The sequence below is a fragment of the Sinohyriopsis cumingii genome, unplaced genomic scaffold, assembly GCF_028554795.1.
Source record: "Sinohyriopsis cumingii isolate HCF-2022 unplaced genomic scaffold, ASM2855479v2 utg001176l, whole genome shotgun sequence".
In the NCBI taxonomy this organism is placed as follows: Eukaryota; Metazoa; Mollusca; class Bivalvia; order Unionida; family Unionidae; genus Sinohyriopsis; species Sinohyriopsis cumingii.
Window position 1 is genome coordinate 524813 of NW_028315968.1, and position 25868 is coordinate 550680.

A 25868-nucleotide genomic window follows, 5' to 3' on the forward strand; every position below is an offset into this window, starting at 1 on the left:
TCCTTTTGTATTCATCTGTTTTATAGAGTCAGGTGAGTGATCTTTGGTACATTTGAGCCTTCCGTGTACAAAATGAGACTGTGCTAAACATAAAGAAAATTTGTTTTTAAGACTGGTTTATCGCTTGGTTTATATTTACTGCAGATTACTACACTATACAAGTCATTGACCTTGCCGCCTTTTTCATACATTCAGTTTTGCATACTAATATGTCTTTTTCTTTTCAGATAAATTTAATTTTCAGGGGCTTGACAAGAAATTTGCCATGAGTGAAGAGAACGTAAACTTGTTCCAGAAATTGTCCTCATCAGTCCCATCTCCCAGTAAGAGCTCATTCTTTGGAGGGAAAAAGGATTTTCAGGGCCTTTCCTCAATGAATACATTTCCAGCCTTTAAATCATCCACACCATCCATAATAGTTAAGAACAGTGGGTCTACGTTTACTATGCCACAGACAAAGTTTTCACTGTGGAGTGGAAAGAATCACTCTCAGTTTGACGAGGATGAGGAGGACGAAATAGAAAGATTAACACGGAGGACTCCATCCCGCATATCCTCGTACTGCCCAGTTGATAGCACTACAAAATTAGAAGAGTCTAGCCAGAGTAAAGGTATATCTTATAGCGTCAGGTTGATTTATTATGGCATCAAGTTGAGTGGTAGTCTTTCAAAGATTATTTTCCTTTTTACAAACTTTAACTGATCCACTAAATTCTGGTAAAAAAATTACTTTTTAAATCTCATAATCCATAATTTTTACTTACATGTCATTAGCATAGATGTTATTTCAAGAGATTCATTTTTTCTGTTGCCATATTTTCTGGGTGTCATTTAACTTCTCTGTACGAGATAATTTTGTGACTGGTTTTGTTTAATATCTGCAAGGACGAAATGGGGTAAATTTAAGTCCAGCTTGTATAAATGATTATTGTGTCACCAGTGTTAGTGGAATAATGAGACATAACACATCAACAATTTGTAAGGAAAAACCTGTAAATTACTTCTTGTTAAAAACACAAGAAAATAACTGAACAAATTAGAAAATATTCTGGAATAAAGACTTCAGATTTTATACAAATGATACCAATCCACTATTCAGTATGTTACCATTACTAAAAACAGAAAACTTCTCAAACTAGAAAACTGTCCAATTGAACAGCATTCTTTCATAGCGGCCTTTGAGACCTTTATACATAATGCAGATCAATTATTGCAGTTACTTCCGAGTAGAGGAGCCTTCAAATTACTTCAAAAATTTGTTTCCTAATTAGTCCGAAAGCATCCTGGCAAGAGGGCCTTTAAAATTGTTGCAGATAATTCTGTTACTACCGTTACTAAATGTAATAAAACCTTAAAATGACTCTCAGAAACTGCACAGCAGAATTTGACAGAAAGCATACATTCATGAAGACTTTTCTAAAATGATACTTTATCAGCTATTCAGTATGCAGACCTGCCATCCCTTATGATGTTGCCGTCAGTCTTATGAAAATTACCTGTAAAATCTGAATTTACAGAATAAAAGGAACAACTTTGGAAGTATGATTATTATGGTAAAATTGGCTTGTCCCTATTTGATTTGGATCTGGGTTTCATATTAACTTCATTGGAATTATTGAACCAAACTAACTTTACAGTAGCATCTCGGATGCTTTAAATTGCACACATTTTTTCATGCAAAGCATCTGTGTTATCAGACTGTTGAGTATATTAAAAATGGCGTAAAGTGACCAAAACCTGTTAAAGATGAAAGAAAAATAAACCTTTTAAAAATGTTGTAATAATCGGTAAAGACCAATGAAAAGGAACATTCAGAATAATAGCAGGAACAGACACTATTACATTTATTGGACTTCGTGTATCAATTTGAGTATGTCACATGGCAGGAGATACGATTGTCATCATGTGAAATTAAAATAAAAATTCCAAGAATTGCATAAAGTTGAGAGCTGTGTAAGGTTTGGAACTGAAGTTTGTGCATTTGTAAAAGATGTAAATAAGGTCTATCTGTACTTCACAAACTTTTTAAATGAACATAATGTTTACCGTCGATGCAACAGTTTGGAATTCTAAATGTTATAAATACATATTTTCCAACTTGACAGTAGTATCACATGATATTTTGTTACACCTTACTGAAAAAACTGATCAGAATTGTGGGGGGAAAACCCAACTGCCATACTGAGACAATCTTGTTAGGGTAGGCAGGTCTGATATTAGTAATATAATAGAAAAAGTTTTAAACGACATATTAGAAAATGGTTAAATAAGTTGACCAATTTCTTGGAAAGCCTCCTGGTATAAAGTCTTAAAAGCTGTACAAGTGAGACTGATCCCCCATCCAGTATGGATGTCATTACTAAAAAGCAACAGATTTACTCGTGCTGCTTCTTTTTTCATATATGAATGAAGAATCGGTTTGAGTAAGTATTAAATCTGATTTTCATCAGAGAAATATGATAATTGACTGTCCATCACACTGTCGTAGGGTAGCTGAAAAATATTGCTAATGCATGGTGTTTCTTCATTATTCGTTTAGGGAGATATTGGCAGTTGAACACATAATGTAAACAGAAATTGGCGTGATGGTTTGGTAAATTTGTGAAAGACTTGTTGCTGACGTATATATCCTGGTCTAATACTTGTGATGAAAATTCATACAATTTCTTGTTTTCTCTACAATTTTAAAACTGGTGTTACTAACCCGATTAAAATTGAAATCTGCTTATAATAAGCCGTTATAACCAATGTAAGTTCATGATCTTTGGACGTTTGGAATTCCCAGTCTACTTATTTTTAGTAACCTATCAGATTAAGAATTACATTTTGCGTTAAGGAGAGTTGTCAATAACAGTTTTAAAGGGCATTTTTCATTTGTTGATGTGAAAGTTGAAATTTGATGAATTACGAGTCTGAACTTGAGTTCAAGTCGATTTTGTTTTTGATGGTTCTAATGGTACTTTTAAATAGGATGGAATGATTTAATGATGTATCAGTAAATCAATAATTTTGTCATATCAATGCACATGTTGATACAAGAGGCGAAGAATCGTACAAAATGAATCGTACCTGATACAGGTTATTTTAATCATCAGCCGTCACAAATAATTATAATAATAATTAGTCCTTCGTCTTTTAAGTCATTAAATTGAGAATTCGTATGAAAAAGTCATCATGTGTGCAATGATTTGTTTCTGTTAGCAAGAAAGAGCAACACCCCCTAAACCTTCAACAAATTAACACAAGGTGATTAACGTGTATGGTTTGAGATCTCCTTCCCTTATCCTGTTGATTCCATGCCATTTTTGTATGTCATCATGTTCAGACACTGATAACATGTCAGTGTAAAGGAGATGATTCACACTTGCTCCTGATTTAATTGAAATTTCATTGTTGCATCATAACTTGTCTAATAGAATCAAATATCTTTGAACAGTCTGAAATAATGGTTGGAATGGTTGAATTAGAATCGTTGAAGACTAACAGGTAGTCAGTCTGGATTCTTTTTTTCTCGTTATCTTATCAAAGATGAGAATAGCATATGAACAGATGACAAATTGATGTCTGCCTGCCTACGAACTCTAAACATGACCAGTAGTCAACACATAAAATAGCACCACCCTACCATTAACAAACCTTCTAAAGACACAAGATCTTCGAGTTGGTATGTGTACCAGTAATGCATCGTATCGTAGGTTGTCTATTGTTTTGCATTTTGGCTATAGCATGTTGAGGAAATGGGAGCCAAGTGCCTTTCCCAGTGACCCAGCTGACCCAGGCTTTAATCAGACTGTCTGTTATTGATTTTTTTAATCAGACCGCCTGTTATCAGTTCATTTAATTAGACTGCCTACCAGTTCATTTAATCAGACTGCCTTCTCGTTCATTTAATCAAACTGTCTACCAGTTGATTTAATTAGACTGCTACCAGTTCATTTAATGACTGTCTGATACAAGTTCATTTAATTAGACTGCCTACCAGTTCATTTAATCAGACTGTCTGTTATCATTTTTTTAAAATCAGACCGCCTGTTACCAGTTCATTTAATTAGGCTGCCTACCAGTTCATTTAATCACTGTCTGTTATCAGTTCTTTTAATCAGACCACCTGTTACCAGTTCATTTAATCAGTCTGCCTATCAGTTCATTTAATTAGACTGTCTGTTACTAGTTCATTTATTGACTGCATGTTACCAATTCATTGAATTAGACTGCCTACCAGTGATTTAATCAGACTGCTTGTTACAAGTTCATTTTTAATTAGACTCCTGTTACCAGTTTGTTTAATCAGACTGCCCATTACCAGTTCATTCAATCAGACTGCTTGTTACAAGTTCATTTTTAATTAGACTCCTGTTACCAGTTTGTTTAATCAGACTGCCCATTACCAGTTCATTTAATCAGACTCCTGTTACCAGTTTTATTTAATCTCTTTTTCAGGCAAACTTTTGATGCAGCCATCATTTCTGATTGGTGTGGTGATGGGAGCCAGTGTTGTCATGAATGTTTTCCTTGTTGTGTACATGGTACTAAGCTGATGCTCCATTCAGCACTACACATCGATCCTCAGTTATGCTGATTTGTATAGAAAGAGATTCAGTGTCAGTCTAGCATTCACTTGGGATGTGTTTTTGAGTGCATATCAAGCCTTTATCATTGCCAGTGGACATTGCCCCGTTTGGTGAATATTCTACATCTGCCTCAAGCAGACATTCCATGTAGCATAACACTGAACATGAAAATGCTCATAAATCCTTTTTAAAAAAGTGTGATGGACATTTGTTTTCCACTAATCATTGTGCTGCCTGCTTCCCTCCTGCTTGGTTCTGTATTGGCATCCATCACCTGTAAATTCTCGATTCATTGTCGACTGATGATCCACACTACTGAGTGGCACATAGGTCTTTGGAACTTGGATGAGGCTGATTGTCATGGTTGCATTGCATGGCCTGGAGATCAGGTCATGGCACATAGGTCTTTGGAACTTGGATGAGGCTGATTGTCATGGTTGCATTGCATGGTCTGGAGAATGGGCCTGTTGTTTTGATAATGAAGCATGGTCTGGAGAATGGGTCATGGCACATAGAACTTTGGAACTTGGATGAGGCCTGTTGTCTTGATAGCAAAGCATGGTCTGGAGAACAGGTCATGTCACATAGGGCTTTGGAACCTGGATGAGGCTTGTTTTCTTGATTACATAACATGGTCTGGAGAACAGGTCATCACACATAGAGCGTTGTAACTTGTATGAGGCTTGTTTTCTTGATTACTTAGCATGATCTGGAGAACAGGTCATGTCATATAGGGCTTTGGAACTTGGATGAGGCTTGTTATAATTACAAAGCATGGTCTGGAGATCAGGTCATGTCACATAGGGCTTTGGAACTTGGATGAGGCTTGTTATAATTACAAAGCATGATCTGGAGAACAGGTCATGTCACATAGGGCTTTGGCACTTGGATGAGGCTTGTTATAATTACAAAGCATGGTCTGGAGATCAGGTCATGTCACATAGGGCTTTGGAACTTGGATGAGGCTTGTTATAATTACAAAGCATGGTCTGGAGATCAGGTCATGTCACATAGGGCTTTGGAACTTGGATGAGGCTTGTTATAATTACAAAGCATGGTCTGAAGAACAGGTCATGTCACATAGGGCTTTGGAACCTGGATGAGGCTTGTTTTGATTGCTTAGCATGGTCTGGAGATGTCATGGCTTGGATGGATGATATTTCAGAGATTGACACATAAATCTCTGATATGTTGCCATTACTGCAGTAAGCAGATCAAGGATGCATGATGTACAAAGTACAAATACTAAATAAAGTGTAGCCAGAAATTTAAAATGTTAATTTTGAAGTTTTATAATTTTGCAGTGCATTTTGTCATTGCTGTATCAGTTTTGCAGTGACTAAGGTTGTTAATCCTTGTCACATATGATTCTGTTTTCCTCATTATTTTTAAATACCTACACATTTGACACCCTTTTCTTATGCAGCCCCTTTATATCCCTTGAAAAACAAGCAAAATAGGATAATATATGGCAATGTAAGTTAAAATTGCAGCAGAATGTGCAGGCTAGATTCGTCATTTCTCTTGCCAATTTACATCAAGGTTATTTTTTAATCTCTCGACCTTGTTGATTGGGGGTGGAAGTAAATGTACCCGATATCAGTTGTTGTATGGCAGTAATGGGGAGTTTTGACTGAGATCCAACTTTGTGATGATGGATATCATTGTGAATATATATTTTCCATTAAAGTATGCCTACTCTGGAGATAAAAATGTTTGGAATAAACAGTTATTTTGAGCTGTGAAAATATGAAATTGGGTTCATTATTGGGAATTTATGGGCTATGATGTGATGAAGCCGATTTATCATCAAGTGGGGACATTTATGGGACTTTCTTACTTCTCCAAATTGGACAAGAATTCTTAGTAATAGAAAGGGAAACAACTGTTACTTCCCTCTTTATATATGCACAGATGTCTTTGTACATGCTCATTTGTTTTAATGAATGTTTTTAATGGTAACCTTTTACAAGAAGAATAAAATATATATTTGTAACAGTCTTTTTCATTTAATATATTTTTGCTCAGTATTGAGAAAGAAACAGCAAGTTCAGGACATTTGTAAATTTTCATTTTGTATTTATGTGTGTATATATATTTAAGTGGTAGAGAGAGAGAGACGCACACAAACACAATGAAGAGGGTGGTAGAATGGTCTAAAGCATTCACCGTTACGGATCAGTGTCATCTCACCTCCAAGTGGGTTCAAATCTCTGGTTCAGCCAATGTGGGTATGTGCAGACCTGCCAACCCAACTGAAAAAATTGGGAGAATTCTGACCTTGTGAGGTGTAGTTGGTCCTAAATGGAAATGGTACTGCTCAGACATCCAGTGTGACTACCACAATGGCCATATTGAAAATCTCGTCTCTGCAAGTCCTGAATAAAAAATGGTCATATAAGCATGGTTTTTCACAACAAGACTTCTTGTGACGTTTAGTTGGTCGTAAATCAAAAGGGTGCTATATGATGGCCACAATCTCATCATTACTTCTGTTCAGCTGGTCATTTTAATATTGTGCTTTTACCAAAAAACATATTTAGTTGTTCCTAAATGGAAATGGATGGTTTGAATATAATAACCAATGTAGCAGCCATCATAAAAAATTTTGTTTGTTTCTCCTCCAAAATGTAAAATCAGCTCAACACCAGTTTTGACCAGAAGACTTATTATAATGTTTTAATGGTCCAAATTGGTGCTTAGCTGATGTCCAATGATGGCAATCTCAAAAATAGACGTCATTTTGAAACAAGGGTTTTCATCTGAGGAGTTCATATGGTGTCAAGTTGGTTCTTAATGAAAATACTGCAAATAACATGGTCGTCATGAAAATAGTTATCCCGACTCTTCCTAAATGGATGGATATTTATCAACATATGGGTTTTACCTGCCGATTCTTATGATGCCTAGATGGTACTAAATAAAAATTGTGCCAATTTATTGAATATGGCTGCCAGTGTGTGCTTATTTGAATAGGCCAAAATCTCTCAGTGGACATAAACTATCTTCAGTTCAGATTGAATGGTTCGTTGGTCCTAATGATGCAGTCAGGCTTTGTAGCTGAGAACAGGTTACTATCAGCTGGCAATCAGAGGGTTCATGCACTCCTTTAAAATAGCAAGACTCTGCGTATGTCGTACGGTACAACATCTTTCTAATAGTGAAGACTAGGAAACAGAATATAAACCCTCAAGCCCTTGATGAAGCGAGCTATAAGCATTGCATACTATCAAGTCTCAAAAGAACAGATAAACTTCATGAAGATTTCAACTTTCGAGATTACATTGAGCTCGGCAAGCTTCGCATTTGAACATAACATCTAAACCCAAGATACGTTGGAAACTAATGGCTAGTATACTAGTCAACTTTCTCGGGTGTTTTTGTATTTCCTGTGATATAGCTTGAGAAAGACTAAGTATTTCATCCGGTTGGTCAAATGTCCTTGACCTGGATGACCACAGGCCTGGTTCATGTTAGCACAACCTCATAGCTGCATGTTTAAGACTTTTTCTGGTTTGCCCGGTACTTGAATCGGAAGAATTTATTATATACGCCTGTTAGAGGCAGGATGCTGAGCATTATCTACTCCTGTTGGTTATTCTCCCAACATTCCCTGCTTCTATTACCTATTCTTTCAATGTTAAGGTGATCAGGGAATGCATTCAAAGAAGAAACCATATTTGTTTATAGTAAATTTTGCTTCTCCTAGAATACTTCACTGATTACATTACAGTAGAACCTTTCCATGCATTCCCACAAATAAAAGCATTCTAGGCCACATGTTGCTCAGCATAATATTGGCACTATTAAAAGGAGACAAGGGCAAGGTTTTCCCCCACTGCACATTATAATAATAATAGTAATAATAATGAGGACTTTGTATAGCGCCTAATCTTTAAAAGCTCTAAGCGCTTTACAACATTAGACAACACATGTAAGGTAAGAAACATAATAATATTACAGAAACAAACAACATGAAATTAGAAAAACATTTTAAAATATTAAAAAACATGCTGAGAATATTTCAGGTAGGAAACATTATTAGGCCAGTCGTAATCAAGAATAGTTCAATTTTCAAAACAGATCCGAACAAACTTACCTTTCGGTCAATGGTGAAATCCAAGATTGTCCGAATGCAAAATTGCACTGTGAGTAGGGTTAATGTCCAGACGTCAAGATCTGCGAACAATTATTGCATTTTCTCCATTATATCACAAATTGAACGAAGTGTGTCAAGCTGTTTGAAAATTGAACTATTCTTGATTACAACTGGCCTAAGATGGAAATTAGCAGACGCAATTAGGATAAAATAGCAGTGTTGGAACTGCCGAGGGGTGCGGACCGGTGCCTTCCCTTGTGTTATATTATTACAGGTTAGAACCCCCATCCCTTGATTTTCTTTGTAACGAGCCCCTGTGGTCTAAATAATTGATCACATTGTTAGTCATTTATCCTGCCAGATTTACTCAATCAACACACCAAGATGTCACAGGCGATTAGTTTACCCTTATCTGACATTTTTTTTAAACAATACTTTTAAAAAACCTGACAACAGTAACAACCACCTCAATTATCAACACGTGTGCACATGGCTGCACCAGGTGGGTCGTAAATATTTATGCCTTATTTAATGATTGGCAGTACGTGGGCCCAAATCTTTTCACCTGTAACTGAATGCAAAAGTCTGGCCTTCTTAGCGACATGAAGAGCTTGTTCCTTTGAAAAGACTAGTCGACTCAACTAATTACTGAATAAACACATAACCAGCCATCTGCTGTTGGCCTCGCATCTGTAGCCATCATAAGCCTTATGTAACCCTTAGCCAGCCAAAAGTTCAAATTATGACTGTCAAGACGGAAAAAAGCGGACTATTTCCTCACAGTGAGGTTCAAAGGAACAATTTTTCAAAACTTAATATTGAATGAAAATTAATCGTAGTAAACCATTCCCTCGATAACTCGCACCCTGTCATCTCATGAACCCGCTTATAACACTGGGTCCAGTATGGATCACATTTGATAAACTAGAAAATAACACAAAAATTGATCCACATTTATTGAACTTGAAGAAAATTGCAATCAAAATTGGCTCTGGAAACTTTGATGTATCGCTCGTTTTATCTTCAAAAATGGTAGATAGGACCTGGAAATTTTAATCAACACTAAGAAATATCTAATTTAAAAATAGGTCATACAATTTTTTACATTTTCTTTCCAAACGACATTCCTAGTACACCGCAATTAACGATGAGTAAGGAAATTTCGATCAATGAAAATATCATTCACTCCAAGTGGAGGCAGTACTTTAGTAAATAAATACAAATTAAATTAAAAAATTATCAATTTAAATTTGTGTTCTAGTTCATCTTTTATTTTCTTTTAAGTGTAATCATCATAAATGCAATGTGTCCTCTTGTAATTAAATGTAAAATGCGTCAATCAACAATAACAGCTATGTCTGTGAGCATTTCTACTCTGAGAACCTAATTAAGTGCCGAAACCAGTTGGAACTATCATATGTTGGACATTTGAAAATAAAGGTTATTTATACAGAATAATGAACAACTTCATTTAGGAAAAGCACGTTATTAAATATTATTATTGATGTAATTGTAAAATGAGGATTCAGTCAATAACCCCACCCCCACCCCCGACAGTTGTCTTGATGTCAAAATGATTTATTGTAAATTTTTGGAGGTCATTTGGTAACTCGTGCATTTGCTTATAGTACAGTCTAGGTTTGTGGATCCTGTTGTGCACGAATTATCCAAGGAGAGGTATATTCATGGCTAATAATCTGGCCATTGGTGGCTTTATGTTCTACATTTTAATCAGATTGGTTACCATCGATATCGACTTTCCAGTTTAGTCCAACTGCAAATTAACAGACCTAGATCTACTATTACAACATGCACCGACTGTCCTGGATGTAAACCTGTTGTTAGTAGTAATCATTAGAACATTGACCTTGATCTGCTGGCATATTGGGCAATGGCAGATCAAGCTCTTTTGTGTGCAGTTGGACTTGACCTGTAAGCAAGTATGACCAATGTGTTGTATGCAGCACTTCCATCAGCCACATCTTTCAAGAGTTCAATGGTCACGATTTTTCATTTATTGACGACTTATGGCCTTTTAAAGATAGTTTCTGTGAGCAAGTATTCAGTGCAAAATCGCAGCTCCTGCATAGATACAGAAAACTCCGCCAATGCAGGTCCAAGCCTGAGTGTAAAAGGAGGGTTGGGCATGGAGCTAGCAACCCGACCCTGTAAAACCCAACTTGCTACAAAAACGCCAACAGAAGAAAAATTGGAAACTGAAAGCCCCAGGGAGGAAGAAGGGTCTTCTCTTGGAAGACTTCAGCTCGAGGGGATGGCACAGGACGGAAGCCTCGGACAATCAAAACTGATCGACTGCACAGACACAAATGTTGCAGTATTGTTCTGAAGGAAATATTCTTGAAACGGGAATGTAATTTTACACGTCAGTTGTCAAGTTTACTCCATATTTCTTTCTCCTATTAAAATTACCACTTACACAAACAGAAGTGAAATTCAATTTTAAAATGAGGTTTCTTGCAGGAATTTTTTTCAAGGTTTTAAACATTTATTTTTGCAGTACAAGATTATCTCCATGGTAAGCAGAACATTTATGAAAAATTTAATCAAATAATTTTTAAAATTGGAAATTAATAAACAGTTAAAGAACAAACATCTCCAAGCCACTTGCACACTTTCTCGACTGCTAGGCTAGCCAACAAAAAAAAATGGAAAACATTTTTGTTGGGTCAGGGTAGAGCCATTGATAACTTTTGTAATAAAAAAAATTTTAAAAGCCATTTTCTTTTGTTTTAGGTTTCCAAGGTCCCAATGAAACTTTAGATTTCTTGTGGTCCTCTTCTAATGACCATGTGATCACAGCTGACCAATGCGCGTGTGCATGTCTGTCAATCTCCCCAGGCGTGGCAGATAAATGACGCTCCACTTTTAACTGCAGTAATTACTGTAAACCAATGCATAATAGTGCCTATGTGATATCTTTTAACAGACTAAAACTAATGCTTTACTTGTCTGCCACTCATTTCTTGGGTTAATTTCGTATAAATGGGACAGCCACTAACTTTACACTTACACTTTACTTCCTTCACAATTGACAACATCGAGAAAATTAAAGCATGGCCATTGCTTATTTCATTGTTTGGCATAAAGACATGTAGCAAATGTTAAAGAAACATGAAATTGTAGTTATTGTACCAATTCACCCATAATGATGTAGCATCATTGACAAAGCCGTTGCAAGGATGCAGGTTAATTGGTTTATTTTCAGTATTCAGGGGAGAAGTTGATGCATGAAGCAGGTTGTCACAAGGAAGACTACTCTGACTAGATCAATCATTTCATGGTTCCTTCACTTTGGAATCTAGATAAATATGAATCTGACATGCCCATATAATCTCTAACCTACAAAGGGGGTGCTCAGCAATTATGTACTTTATTTTTAGAGCGACGTCTGTAAGGTATAGTTGTTTGCATTTAAAACATGCACAATGGAGAGAATGTTGGCATACCTCTATGCTACATTAATTTAATGTGGATGATATTTCTTTGGATATTGTACTTTTGGAAATTCTACACGATCTAAGCACACTGCTAGCTAAAATGACTGCTCCCTTGCACTAAAAAATTAACCTGAATTAGTCTAAAATACACTATACATAGCAGCTATTAAAAGAGGGAAAATAAACTTTGCCAGACTAGACAACAACAGCTTCTAAAAGTGCAATGAATAAGTTACCAAATATATATATATATAATGTAAAATAAATTACGTTCTTTTTTTAAACACAATTTACCTCTGACGTTCAGGAAGTGAAATAACCAAGTGGAGCCATCAAATCTGCAGTAACGCCAAACTATATACTCTATAACCCATATTACACCCACAAATTATACACCGAAATAAAGTGAATTAAATGTTCTTTTAATTATACCCAAGATATACAAGTCTTTTTTAAAATAGCCAGGATAACCAGGGAGGAAAGCTGGGGAAATTCTTTTTCTTTAAAATTCTATCCTATGCAAAACGTGAAACTGAAGAGCACCACCAAACAAGACATGCCCATATCATCTCTAACCTACAAACAGTACATGCCCATATAATCTCTAACCTACAAACAGTACACGCCCATATAATCTCTAACCTGGCTATTGTTTCATTGTTGGAAATTTTCAAAGTTGATTTATCCCTTTTCCCCCCGACTTGAGAAATTACCTACCTTGATATATTTCATCTACAAATGTAACAAAAGAACAAAAAAAAAATACAACTTTCATGATGATTAATGCAAGGGAGCATCAGAATGTTCAAAGTTTTCATGGCGTTCCATTCACTTTGGTTGGGTAAGAGGCAGCAAAGATTCTCCAAGAGATACGACTTGCAGGAACACCGGTTATAATGAATTTTATTCAGTTTATTCATTTATTTGTATTTCACAACTGATGCCAAATACAATGCCAATTTGATCATAGCAGTTAGTGGCAATAATAAATTCAGACGTCACAAAAAAATAAAGGATTTGTTCACATGTATCATTTTAAAAAATCAAGAGAAAATGGTGACATGAAAGTCGATTAATTTTTTTAATGCGTGCTCATGAGAGAAGTATACATAGATTTTACTGATACGGACACATTTGTCAAGCATCTATTTACATGCCAACATTACTGTAAAAAGGTTAAGAACCGATGTTTCAGTGAAGCATGGCCATAGACTACAGTAAAAAAGAAATGGATGAAGAAGCAAGTGTTTTTTTTTTTTTTTTATAAAAAACGTTTAATGCATCAGCATTACAATTGAAAACTTTATACACTCTTTATTGAACAAGAGTAACATTTCTGTATAATCACCAGCCTGGCTTGTTTGCATTTCTCTGTTTGATGCCAAATGCCAGCATGTGCTAGGGTCAGTTCTTGCCCAGCCAGGGTGAATGGGTTCCCTACATTTTCTGCACCTTCAATTCCATCCCATGTCATCGCCAAATAAGTTGTAGCAAGTCCGATTCACTTGTTAGAGTTTTGTCGTTCAATGTATATTACTGGCACATTCAAGCAGTAGTCTTTTTATACATTTATTTGTAACTAGGTTGGTGCAGACCTTGTAACCACTCTGGTTACATATCATTGGTTACACAATACACAAGTCTAATCATTAACAGGTCTCATCAGACATCATTTGTGTACACGTTTCCAGATTGTTAGACCCGTTTATAATCCATCATCTTTTTATCTGTGCCAAATTGCACAAGGTGACGAGATTAACGCCGGACTGGAGTTTGTGATAATGGTGTTTATTTCCAGTTTATAAAATGATTCCATCATAGGGACGATTACCTTATGAATTATAGCCTCGTTACATTAAAAAACTACTCAAAATTATAGCCTCGTTACATTAAAAACTACTCAATTTATGCAGTGACAAGATACATTACTACCCTCTAAATTGAGACACGTGATAGTATCTGACAATTTCATCCTAGAAACTTGCTACTAGGACTGCTCCCCACAATAGTTCATGCCGTTTCAGGTTATTGATGACAATTTAAAGTAATGCTTCAAGTTAGACACAGTAGATATTATTTTGCTTGCACTTTTTCTTCCAAGTAACTAGTGGAGGAACCGACAAAGAATAAAAGGAAACCCAAGCTTGTGTGATTGAGATGGTGATTCGACTTGTAATTAAAAATTTAATGTGTATGAAAACGCTGGAGTATTTCACAAAGGGACACACTGTAGAAAGGTTTGACATCACATATAGTTCTATAACGAAGCATTTTATTATCTTTTAGGAAAAAGAACCAAGGATTTTTTCAACTACGAGGAAATACTTTAATCTGCCTCCAAGATAACACCAACCCTTTTATAAAGAATTTAAGAGATGACAAGTACATTTTTAGCACAAGATACCTGCTGAATATCAAGATAAAACGTCGTGTTACAGACCAAATAATAAAAAGACGTTTAAACATATCTGTTTGAATAAGAAATATCAAATGTTACTCAGAATTGGGACCTGGTTCAAGGTTGCTTTTTGCACCATTTTTCCTTTGCAAGCTTGACCAACATGTTATTTTCATAAACATTTGAAAGTATTGGTAGAAGACAAAGAAATCCAAGCACTATTCTTGGACCATGGACCACTCCAGTTTCTGTTCCTGGCTAGTCTTTAAAATATTCAATAATTTTGTCACGTAACGAAGAACGAAACACATTTACTTTAACCCTTTACCTCATGCAACTGTCTTTGGACGCCTCTACCCCATTCGCATGGAAGCGCCTTTTGACTTCGGCTGTAAACATCAGCCATTTAACCCAGTTTTCATAGTGCCACCTTCGGGGAAAACCCCATTATTAGATACTATTCATTTCTGCAAATGACAATTACGTCAGGTCACATGGTCACTGTTTATGCACTAGTCGATACCTGCTATTTAAAGTAACTAGGTCGTAACCTCCACTCCAAAATGGCAGTCGCAGATTTCATTCAGTAGTTACAAAGTTTTCATGATTAGAATCACAACTATGAAAGATTCAATAACATAGATAAAGGCTCTGATACTGATGTAGGTAGCAATTAGTTTTTAATAAGTTATCAAATTCAGAAGACTTGGTGATGTAGATGCAGACGAAAAATTTCAAGTATGAGAAATGGCAGCTACGGTTGGTCACATGGCCTCACTGACCAGACGGTGAACAAGTTCTCTCCAGATTTTAAAGCACATAAAAAATTCTTCCGTGATAAATAATTACACAGAAATAACAATCGGACTGACTCTTAAATTGTCCACATATAATAGATGTGTACCAAATATGTAAAATGGTTAAAATTGCTGTTAAACATTACATGCAATACATTGGTTAACAGTTCCCAGGCAACCGTATGCGCATAGAGCCAACTAGGTAACAGGTGTTCTATTTATAGCGCGCTGCACTTTGTAACTATGCTCTACGAGGTGAAGGGTTAAAGTACATTCCAAGTCTGTAAAAGTTAGTTTGCGCTTTAAGCCGCCGTTGGTAGCGTTCATAAGCATCAACATTTTCCCTACAAAAAGTAAACTTTCACAGCACAGTTAACATGTTCCAGTCACGTTGGAAAATGCAAAAATCCATCAAATTCCATCACTTTTATTTAAGCATGGTACCGACTTCCTTTGAAGAAAAGTTAATTGCTGTTATTAAAAGATTGTAGTCTGCTTTCTTTGATGAAGAATGCATGCGCTATTGAAGTCATCACCAAGGACAGCTTTGGAGGGCCAAAATGAATGGCCATTTCTTGTTGTGGCGGCAACATCAAATAATTGTATTGCATGATTGAGACTGGTATTTTTTCCATTTGCAGAGTATTTTTTCATAACAGTCAGTGCTTCAAAATTAATCTGTTGCCTTTCAAATTTCAGCAAACTATTTTATCTGGGTATATTTTTACAAAGGAATTGGCTATTGTTCAGACTATTCTAGTTACTGTCCCTCCATGCCTACTAAATAAACCAACAAGTAAAATGTATTTTTTTTTTTTTTTTTTTTACATTTGTGGTAGCAGCATGATGCTGCCTTCCATGCATGCGTCTGAAAATTAACAAAGGGTCAACGGACGATAGAGACGCAGGTGTTCTGATGACAGGGATTATTACAGAAAACCCCGAGTGTTCTGAAGGATTTAATTCTGAGTGAAACGAAGAGAAATTTTACTTACCATCCACATACAAATGTCAGTCTTTGGAAATATATGAATTACTAGCGAGCGACCGAAAATCCGATGACTGATCGATTACAAAACAATGCCTCGTCCGGTTGATCTCTGTTACCAGAAATGTCAACAACAAAAAAGCAGATATTTCACAACATACAGAACTCGTGCTAGATGTCAAGATAAACAGATTAAGATATAACAATGCACTGTTTAAATGGTTTGTCAGTATGGACAAAGAATTTATGTAACGATAGATAAATTTCTGTGCATGTTATATCCAGTTGGCGGCTTTCTTTCATGGGGCCTCTGAATTTCTGCACTCCAAACAAATGGTCATATATAAAAGTTTAAACAGCCAACAATGTCGCCAATATATAAAAAGCCACATGGTATGTTTTGCAGCCAATAAGGAAAAACAATCCAAATATGTGACATTGGCGAAGACCTACGCGATCCCAGAATAAACCTTTTACGTGTTTTTTTCTTTCTCTTACTTTTAACTCATTCGGCCCCAGCACTGTTTTCAGTATCTCTGCTGATATGCCTCAGAAGCACAAAGCCGTGTCTAGCTGCTTGTGCCCAATAGTTTTTACCCGTTTGAAAACATCGTGCACATGCATTCACTCTTACCTTAATTTCTCTTCTTATATCCAAACAAAATTCACGAATTTTTCACCATTTATTTCAAATGAATTCGTCGACACATTGATTGATGCAATTTTTTCCCTATTTGTCGAAGTTTTTCACAACTTATTTATCCAGTATTTACAAACTTATGTGCAACGTTTATCGGCAAGAACTCTTTCATCATCGCTGTCAGCATCATCATTTTTGGACGATTCAATCTCAGAAACTTCTACATCCAAATCTAAATCTCACAAAATATTCAACTGCTGAACATATCTTTTGTCAGCTTGCTCAATATTTTCGAGATCAAACCCGAGAAACTCCACATTTTTGCTCTCATCAAAAATCACTCTTCCGTCCACCATCATTTACGATTTTTCATGAACAGAACACAAGTAGTTAAACGGCTCTCAAACTTTAGCCTTTTGCTTCAGAACAATTCAAATTCCCACAAATGAAAGTAAAATCATTTCTGATTGGTTTAATAGTTGTTTAGTTCTTGGAATAAACTATTTCTAACCATTCAGAGACGTTGTATCTAAGACACATTCATCACGCCTGGAGACGGGATCGGCCATTGAATGCAGTAAACATTTCACGACTACAGGCGTGATCGGCCAATGAATGCAGAAACTGGATCACGCCTACAGACGGGATCGGGGCCGAATGAGTTAAGAAGAAAATACTTTTTCGTGTACGAGAAAAATGATTATAAAATTTCAGGAGCCAAGTCACGATCGTCTTGTATTATTCATTCGCGATCTCTTCCCCAAAATGATAAGCAACTTTGTACATTTTTTTTCAGCCTTTTTTTTGTGCAAAAGAATAAACACATGTATATGAAAATTTCAGGAGCCACGCTATAACCGTGTTGGAAAACCAAGCAAATGACCATTTCTTATTGTGGCGGCAACATCAAAAAATTGTATTGGATGACTGAGACTTTTTTCTTCTCCATATGTCGAGTACATTTTCATAACAATCGGTGCTTCAAATGTAATCTGTGTTACATCCGAATTGGCTTTATAACATAGCGCGCTACAGCAGGGTCACACTATATATATAGATACACATACACGTATATACAGACACACATTGTGACCCTGTTATAGCACGCTCCGTTATAACACAAATTTTGATGCAACACAGATTAGATAAGCACCTGTTATGAAAATGTACTAAGTGAATGGATAAAAAATATCAGTCTCAGTCATGCAATACAATTATTTGATGTTGCCACCACAATGAGAAATGTGCGTTTGGTTCTCCAATGCTGTCATTTAGCAGTGTCTTCAACAAGGCATGCACGCTTCAGAGAAATCCAACTACAATCTTCAATAAAAGCAAAGAACTTTTCTTCACAGTCAGTCAGTACCAAACTTGAATAATGGTACTGTAATCTGAAGGATTTTTGCATTTTCCAATGTGAGTGGAACACGTTAACTGTGCCATGAAATATTCCTTGCTGCAATGATGGCTTAAAACGCAAACCAACTTTTACTGACCTGGGACATAATGAAAAGTAAATGTGCTTAGTCATTTGTTAGGAGACTGTGCTACATTCTTCCACTGAATTCAGACAAATTATGGCCTCTGACAAAATTTTTGATTATTTTAAAACTGTGTATGTGCATATTTTCAGTGGAATCACTTGCATTGTGGATTTAATGTATATGACGAGATAATTGGGCGAGTACACGGTGTTGATACTCTGTTCATGTTATACACAAGACATGTACATCTAAACAGTATTAACGTACATGTACCAATTTGTGGTGCTCTAAATAAACTAAACTATTATGTAGCTGTGCTGATGTCAAGCACATATTGTACTGCCCACATTACCTACTCGTACCCCTGCAATTGTTTGGGGGTACATGCATCATTCTTGTCACGTAACAGACCTGGTTGCTTATAACATGGTTGTGTTAAATGGCTTCCAACTACAGTGTTATAGCAGGGTCACACTACATGTGTGTGTGTGTGTGTGTGTGTGTGTGTGTGTGTGTGTGTGTGTGTGTATATATATATATATACACACACACACACACACACATAAAGATACACAATTCTGTATAAATGTGTACAGATGCTCATCTATAGAAAACCATCTAGAGACTTCAATATGACCAGTCCTTACTAATTATGGTCATACTTAAAAATAATAAAAAATAAAAGAAGTTAATTGCAAGTCTAGATGAGCAAGATCATAGTCATAGGAAACTTGCACCAGATTATTCACAAACTGCCTGCCTCATGCTGCACTGATTAATTTCTGGACAACTTTTCTGGCATAAACACAGCTTTGTGGAGTCTTCCAACGATAGTATTTCTCTGCCACCCTTGTAGAGTGACAAAGATAGTCACATATACTCCTTCTTTCGATGTCTTGCATATTCCAGGTACTAGTTTCCAAAATTCGCCTGGCTTGTGTCCCTGTAATTCTTCGTAGTCTGTTTATCTTCTGGTAATTTGTCAGCAGATGCGAGGCATCCCTGATTTTATTTCCAGTGGAGGTAAGGAAGAATTCCTTCTGTAAAGACTTTGGTCTCGCAAAAGTGAGATAGTCCTTCATCTGCTCTTCCTCTTCCTCAGACAACGCAATCATTGCCAACTGACTAGACAAGGTCTTGTGATTTTTAATTGCTAAAATGATGTGGGTTTCCTCCATCTCTGTGGTATGCCTCATTCTCTTGTTCCACTCCTCAACTGTTAAGTTTTCGTAGACGCACTTTCTCTGGAAATGTCTAAAAGTGAAAATCATATAAAAGTATATGTTTAATTTACATATACTAAATTTTTTATTATGTTTTGCTTTTTCCATCTCTTCCGTCATAATCCTAAGTGAGAATTGTAACTGCTGACTGAGTTGATTTGATGTTGGAGTTCTATTAAACGTCGCATTATAATGCCTACTGGCGATTTCTTTTTGAACACACCGTGTATTCAAGTGTCTAAGGTTTCTTATTGTATTTTTTGAAGAGTTCAAATTGATCGTTTGAGTTTTATTTGTCCAGGTTTCCATAAATTCTATAAACAGGTAAATTGATTTCAGAAATATTGTTATAGAACTGGCCTTGAGAATTTCTTTTAATTCCTGGTACAACTGAATAAGTTTAGTTTTTTTTGTTAGAGCTTTCAAATCTAGTTTTTTAGGGTTCAAATAAAATAGGATTTTCCCCACAGTGCGTGTAATCTGCGCACAGTGTGAGGTCCTGTTACCACGTTCTTTGAATAGATAGATGTAAAAATCTTTCAAAACTCCTTCATCAACATTATGAAGCTTATATAATCCTTTTTGAGACATCCTTTTTCTTGCAAGACAAGAAAAGGTTGCTTTGTATTCTACATACTGTGCCACATCTGAGGTTGCCTTGTATTCTACACCTTGTGCCGCATTTGGTATTAATGCCCCATGAATAATTTCCCCTGGATGTTCACATTTTTTCATGCATACAGGTCTTTTACCAGGCATTCCAGTAATCATCGCTTTCTGACAGTGATTTTGCTTTTCACCCTGTCTTGTCCTTTCATTACATTTTCCATTTTTGGTTACAGATATCTCAAATTGCTCAACTTTATCTGATGGTGGGTCAAATTGACTTTTCTCTCTAGCAGTGTTCTCTATAGTAGATTCCAATTTTATTTTCTTCTTTTGGTATTGATGGTCTTGACTGTAATTGGTATTTTTACCAATATCACCAAGGACAATGAAAGGATCATTAAGCTTCATGCCAAGAAATACCACTTCTTCATCACTGTTTTGACATGGCACATTTGAGGTGGACACATTTGCTTGCTGATGTAAATCGAATTGTTTAGCATCTCCTGTTCTTCTTGTCAGCTTTGGTTTATTATTCATCCGTTTTGGCCCATCTCCACCATGGTCTACTTGCCTTGAATCCGATCGTTTTTCATGCGGCATATTTTTCCTTCTCCCTACTTTTTTGTACGATGTGTCCTTGTCTAATCCTCTTCTGAATCTGATGGAGTCCATCTGAAATCGCTTCAAGTGTATTTTGTCATCTACTTCCATTGGATCCAATTTTATTCTTTTCCATTTGCACCTTACTTCATCACTGAAGAGTACATGATCACAAAGTTTTTCAACCACCACCACTGGATCCTTCATTTTAAAGAAGACCAAATCATCCTCTTGTGATTGATCAGTGCAGATGTCAATTCTCACTGGTCTTACAGCTGAACTATTTGAGGTCTTGCGCTTACGACCTTGCCGACTCGAACCACAATGAACGACATCTCTGGTCCTTGCTGGTAATGACACGTTTTTGTTTGTTGGCTCTGGCATCTGTGTTATTTCATTTTGTCTTTTTTCATCGTCCATGCAATTCTTGATTTGTGATCTTGTGTTCCTAGTTCCAAAGTGTACCTTCGACTCTGCATTAACGACATATTCACTTACTCTTGTCCGACTTAGGAAGGGCTTTGTGCCAAACAAATCTCCATCATTGGTTGCAATCTTGTCAATGGGAACCAGCTCTTTGACATCTGTCTGTGTGTTCCCCTTTAGTATTTCATCCTCATCTTCTCCCAAGTGTACGTTGTCATTTAAGCATGCAAGGCCTTTATATTCTCCAGTTATATTGCCTTCAATAATCGTTTTAGACCTTTTAAATTGTCTAGCATAATTTGGAGTCGAGGTGATCTTCAATTTTTCGATTCCATTAGTTTCCACTGAGGATGTTTTCTTTCTTTCCACTTCCTGTTTTACTGGTCCATATTTAAACTTTGTTGTCAATGTTTGAGGAGATTTAATGCCTTTGCTATCAACAAGAATATCTTTTTGCAAAGGTCCCAGATTTCTTTCTTTCATGTTCTCTCCAGTTACAATGCTTTGATTCAACATGACATCATCCGGATCACTTGAATCCATTGTCGGGAAAATGACATCATTTTCAGGCGAATTTTCTGTGGAAGTACAGTAGTCTCCATTCTCACCTCTGGCCTGTATATTATCCCGTTTGCACACATTTTCCAGATTTTGCTTTGCAGGGATCATTTTCAGCATTCCTATGCTGTGACTTGCTTCACCACTATGCCCAACATACCTAGTTTCTTCAAAGGTTATAGAATCTCTTGTACTCAGTGGTACACAAATTTCAGTCTGTTTTTCAGATAGTGATGTGCCACCCAAAACCTTTTCAAGAACATTTCGATCACACATAAACCTTTTATCAAATTGAAATGTCGAGACTTTGTTGCTTGTCCCTATAATCAACTCGTCAACATTTGTGTCAATTTCAGAATCCAAAGAAAACACAAAGCCTCTCTCCTGCAGTCTTTTTGCCAGGTTTTTCGTTCCACCCATTCTCCTAAAATCATCCATATTGACAATGAAATTACGAGAAATCCGTTGCATCTGTATGGTCGAAGCATCCACAGCCATCTGTACTTCCCTGTCAGAAAAACCATTCATGCATGTGGTCTTTAGGTGTTTTCTCAAGTGTGTAGTGTTCCTTTTGCATATTGAGCAGATCAGACCCCATCTGCCAACGTCTCTGAAACGAGATATAAATTTGGATGATTGGTTGTAACTATCGTTATTTAGTAAAAGCTGCTCATTTTGGGCCTTCTTTGAACCAAGAATGTAGATGATGTGGTCACTGTTGAGAAATATAAATAGCACCTTACAAAAAGTACAGCTATTTAGCACAATGTGTTTACTCCATACCCACATGCCAAATAAATCTGATGCTGCCAAAACATTGCAGAAATATATTACGACAAGTCTCCAGCAGACCCAACCATCTATCATGCACAAGATAATTTCTGTACACATTCCACTAAGTGTCACAGCAAATTGCCTTGAAACTCCAAGCATTATAGTTAAGATAAATTGATGCAAACAAGATGGTGATTACCATATGCATGTTCAAAAAAACATTGATGTCACTTGTGCTCTAAAACTGAAGTCAGGTTGTGTCAACGCTAGCTATGCAATGTACATTATCCTTATGTAATTGACAGGTCTGTTGCTGGAAGTTATCAACACCACATCTATGGACAATATTTTGTATTCAGCTTCATTATTGCCCCTTAATTCACCAAATTTCTCGAGATGTAATCTAAAAGCAAATTTTTTTATGTAAAACGCATTTAATATGTTGGGTCTGTAATGTATTTGTATGTGGGTACTATTTAAAATATTGATACAGTCAACGATTTTTATTTTGTTAAATCATTTTCATTTGCAATATTTTGATTCTTTATGCACCTCCTGGCTTTTGTGTATGCTCTGGCATGCCAACTTGATCAGGTAGACTTCTGAACTAAGCACTTGACGTCGAAGGAAACTTTATGGTCCTTATTGTTGACTGCTGCTGTTATAACGTCTCTTGACAGTAGTAAATGTAAATCATTTCAAAATCCGACTTTAAACAAAGCAATGTAATATTATGTAACTTTCGTAGGCAAAATGTTGTGCGAGATGCACTTGTTGACAAGTAATCAAAATGTACACAATCCTTACTTGGAAATGCAGCATTTTCATTTTAATTCAGTGCATGCGAGTGTTATCCTCGTAAAATAACTATATTAAATAATCACTAAACATTAATTAAGTTTTACGACTACTGTTCCATCAATGTCACACAATTTCACTCAAGTTTGTCAGAAATAAAAGTTTTGATTGTATTGCAAAGAGTAAATGTTAAGGCTACTTTCAGGCAGATCAATTGGATAAATTGGTATATAATTTCAGTTATATATAGAGCAGTTTATGCACAAGCACTTGCAGTCCATAAATCTTGCGTGAAATTGGTTTCAATGTCCGTAATGATTGATCATCTTAAATGTGCAGCAAGAAAACTGGTTCTTCCTTACAGAAGTCTTGCATTTTAATGGTCATTACGTATTTGTAACTAAAGCTAAACAATTCATGTCAAGTCTGTTTGCTACCCTTTTAAAGAATCCTCTTATTTTATCACAAATGAAGGGGCCATCCATTTAGTTTGTATGCAGAAAATCTGGCAAAGCTTGACCCACCCCACCCTCGTACACTTGCATATTTTTTAGACCCTGTCTGCGTATGTACGCTTGACATGCCACCATCTCTGAATTCTATAGAATGGCCTATATTTAATTCATGCAGAAATGATCAAGGATTAATATTAGTACGTTTAATAAAAGATAGTCCACCAACATTGAATGTCTTGCTGCATCAAAGAAACAAGCTGTGTAACTTTGAAAATTTTGTCTCGTGTCCACTAAAATTCTGAACCGAGCCAAACAGGTTACATAAATTATGATTGGGGTTCCCCTCTCCCCATTTCCTACGTGCATGTTAATTCAAACAGACTCCCCCATATGCAAACGTGTGCATTTGGGTTCAACCCCATCCATGTGTATGTACTAAGTGGACAGACCGTAACAGCTATTTGACATTTTCACGGACACTGAGCAAGCATCATAATCAACTGTAAACAAGCTCTGATTGGTTACACGATGGTTTTTGACAACAGGATAGCAAGTGTGCCTTGTTTCGGACAAATGCTGTGTACAACTGTTTGGGTTTTTGGTAAAAAAATAAAAGCCAAAATTTTAGTCTTGTAACAGATAAAGTGGATGGATATGGATAGTTTATAAATTTATAAATGACCATCTAAAGAGAATAGAGAGAAAACTGGTGTTAACTCTTTGAATTCTTACATTTTAACGGTCATCACATATTTGTTAACTAAAGTTAAACAATTTATGTTGAGTATTTGCTACCATTTAAGGAATTATCTTATTTTGTCACATATCATAAAAGTTACTCAACATCGTTATGGGCATTGAGCAGATATCCTGATAAACTGTAATTAAGCTCCGATTGGTTTTATGATGGTTTTGGACAACAGGACAGCAAGTGTGCCTTCTTCAGGTGAAATGTTCTGTGCAACTGTTTGGATTCTTGTAAATAGCTAAAATTGTATTCTTGTAACGGTGAAAGTGGATGGACATGGTTTATAAATTCATAAATTTGTCAAATGTTGAATATATTAAAGTATTTAAATTTTCTTTACTCAAACAATATAAAATGACTTTCACAATGCACATCTTACTATTTAATTTACTGGAAGTATCATGATCATCACATAACCGGTCTGACACAGTGGGGGTGATACAAGTTAAATTTTTTAAAATTCTGTTTCCATCCAGCTAGACAGTTTTTACATGCTAGAATACACAAGGTTTTCTTTACCAAACATATATATGTTTATATACCTGCAATGATTTTTTCAATTTTTTTTGTAGGAGAGTCACATTGTAAAATGTACCATTTTCAGAAATGACAGAAAATTAATGATTACCAAAGATATATTGCATGTCAACACTGTCACAGATGCACATGAAAAATATAATACATGCAAGTATATTTATGAGTAATTAAAGTCTGAATCGTTTTTTATAGCCTCTTTTCAAGTATTGCAAGTCTATGCTCTTAAAATAAGTAACGGAACAGAGTGAAGGCAACAAGCTTTGTTGTTGTTGTTGCTGTTGTTGTGGTAGGGTTTAACGCCATTTTTCAGCACAAGATAGGCTATACATGGCGGCCAGTATTAATGGTGGAGGAAGAACCCGGAAAAAACCAGAAAGAACCACCAACCCACGAGAAACAAGCTTTGTAAAAGTTAAATAGTTTATTTCCCTAGAATATCAAGTAAAAATTGACACAAAAAAAAAACAAGTTACAGTATTGCCAAGTGAATTGAAAAATAATCCAAGAAATAAAGATGCAAGTCCTAATAATAAAAAGTCCTGAATGAAAACTCAGTTCAAGTCCCAAAGAGATCCTAGATACAAGACATGTTGTGTCCATCATAGCCTACAAAGTACTGATGTGTCAACAGTCTCTTGTTGAATCAAAGAAACATTGTTCTTTACTTAAGAATTTTATCAGAGCACTTTTGCACTTCCTGAGAAA

At 36.0% G+C, this 25868-nt stretch overlaps 1 protein-coding gene across 1 annotated transcript in view; it reads left to right on the forward strand.

Annotated features, from left to right (window-relative positions):
• The window catches only part of LOC149772751 (uncharacterized), a 35911-nt gene extending 29342 nt beyond the window's left edge, over positions 1 to 6569 (forward strand). Inside the window, exons 9-10 of the mRNA XM_089947308.1 lie at positions 228 to 611; positions 4441 to 6569. Of these exons, the coding sequence (XP_089803434.1) occupies positions 228 to 611; positions 4441 to 4538 (482 nt within the window). The 3' untranslated portion in view covers positions 4539 to 6569. The remainder of the gene's footprint in view (positions 1 to 227; positions 612 to 4440) is intronic.
• Positions 6570 to 25868: the final 19299 nt, after the last annotated feature.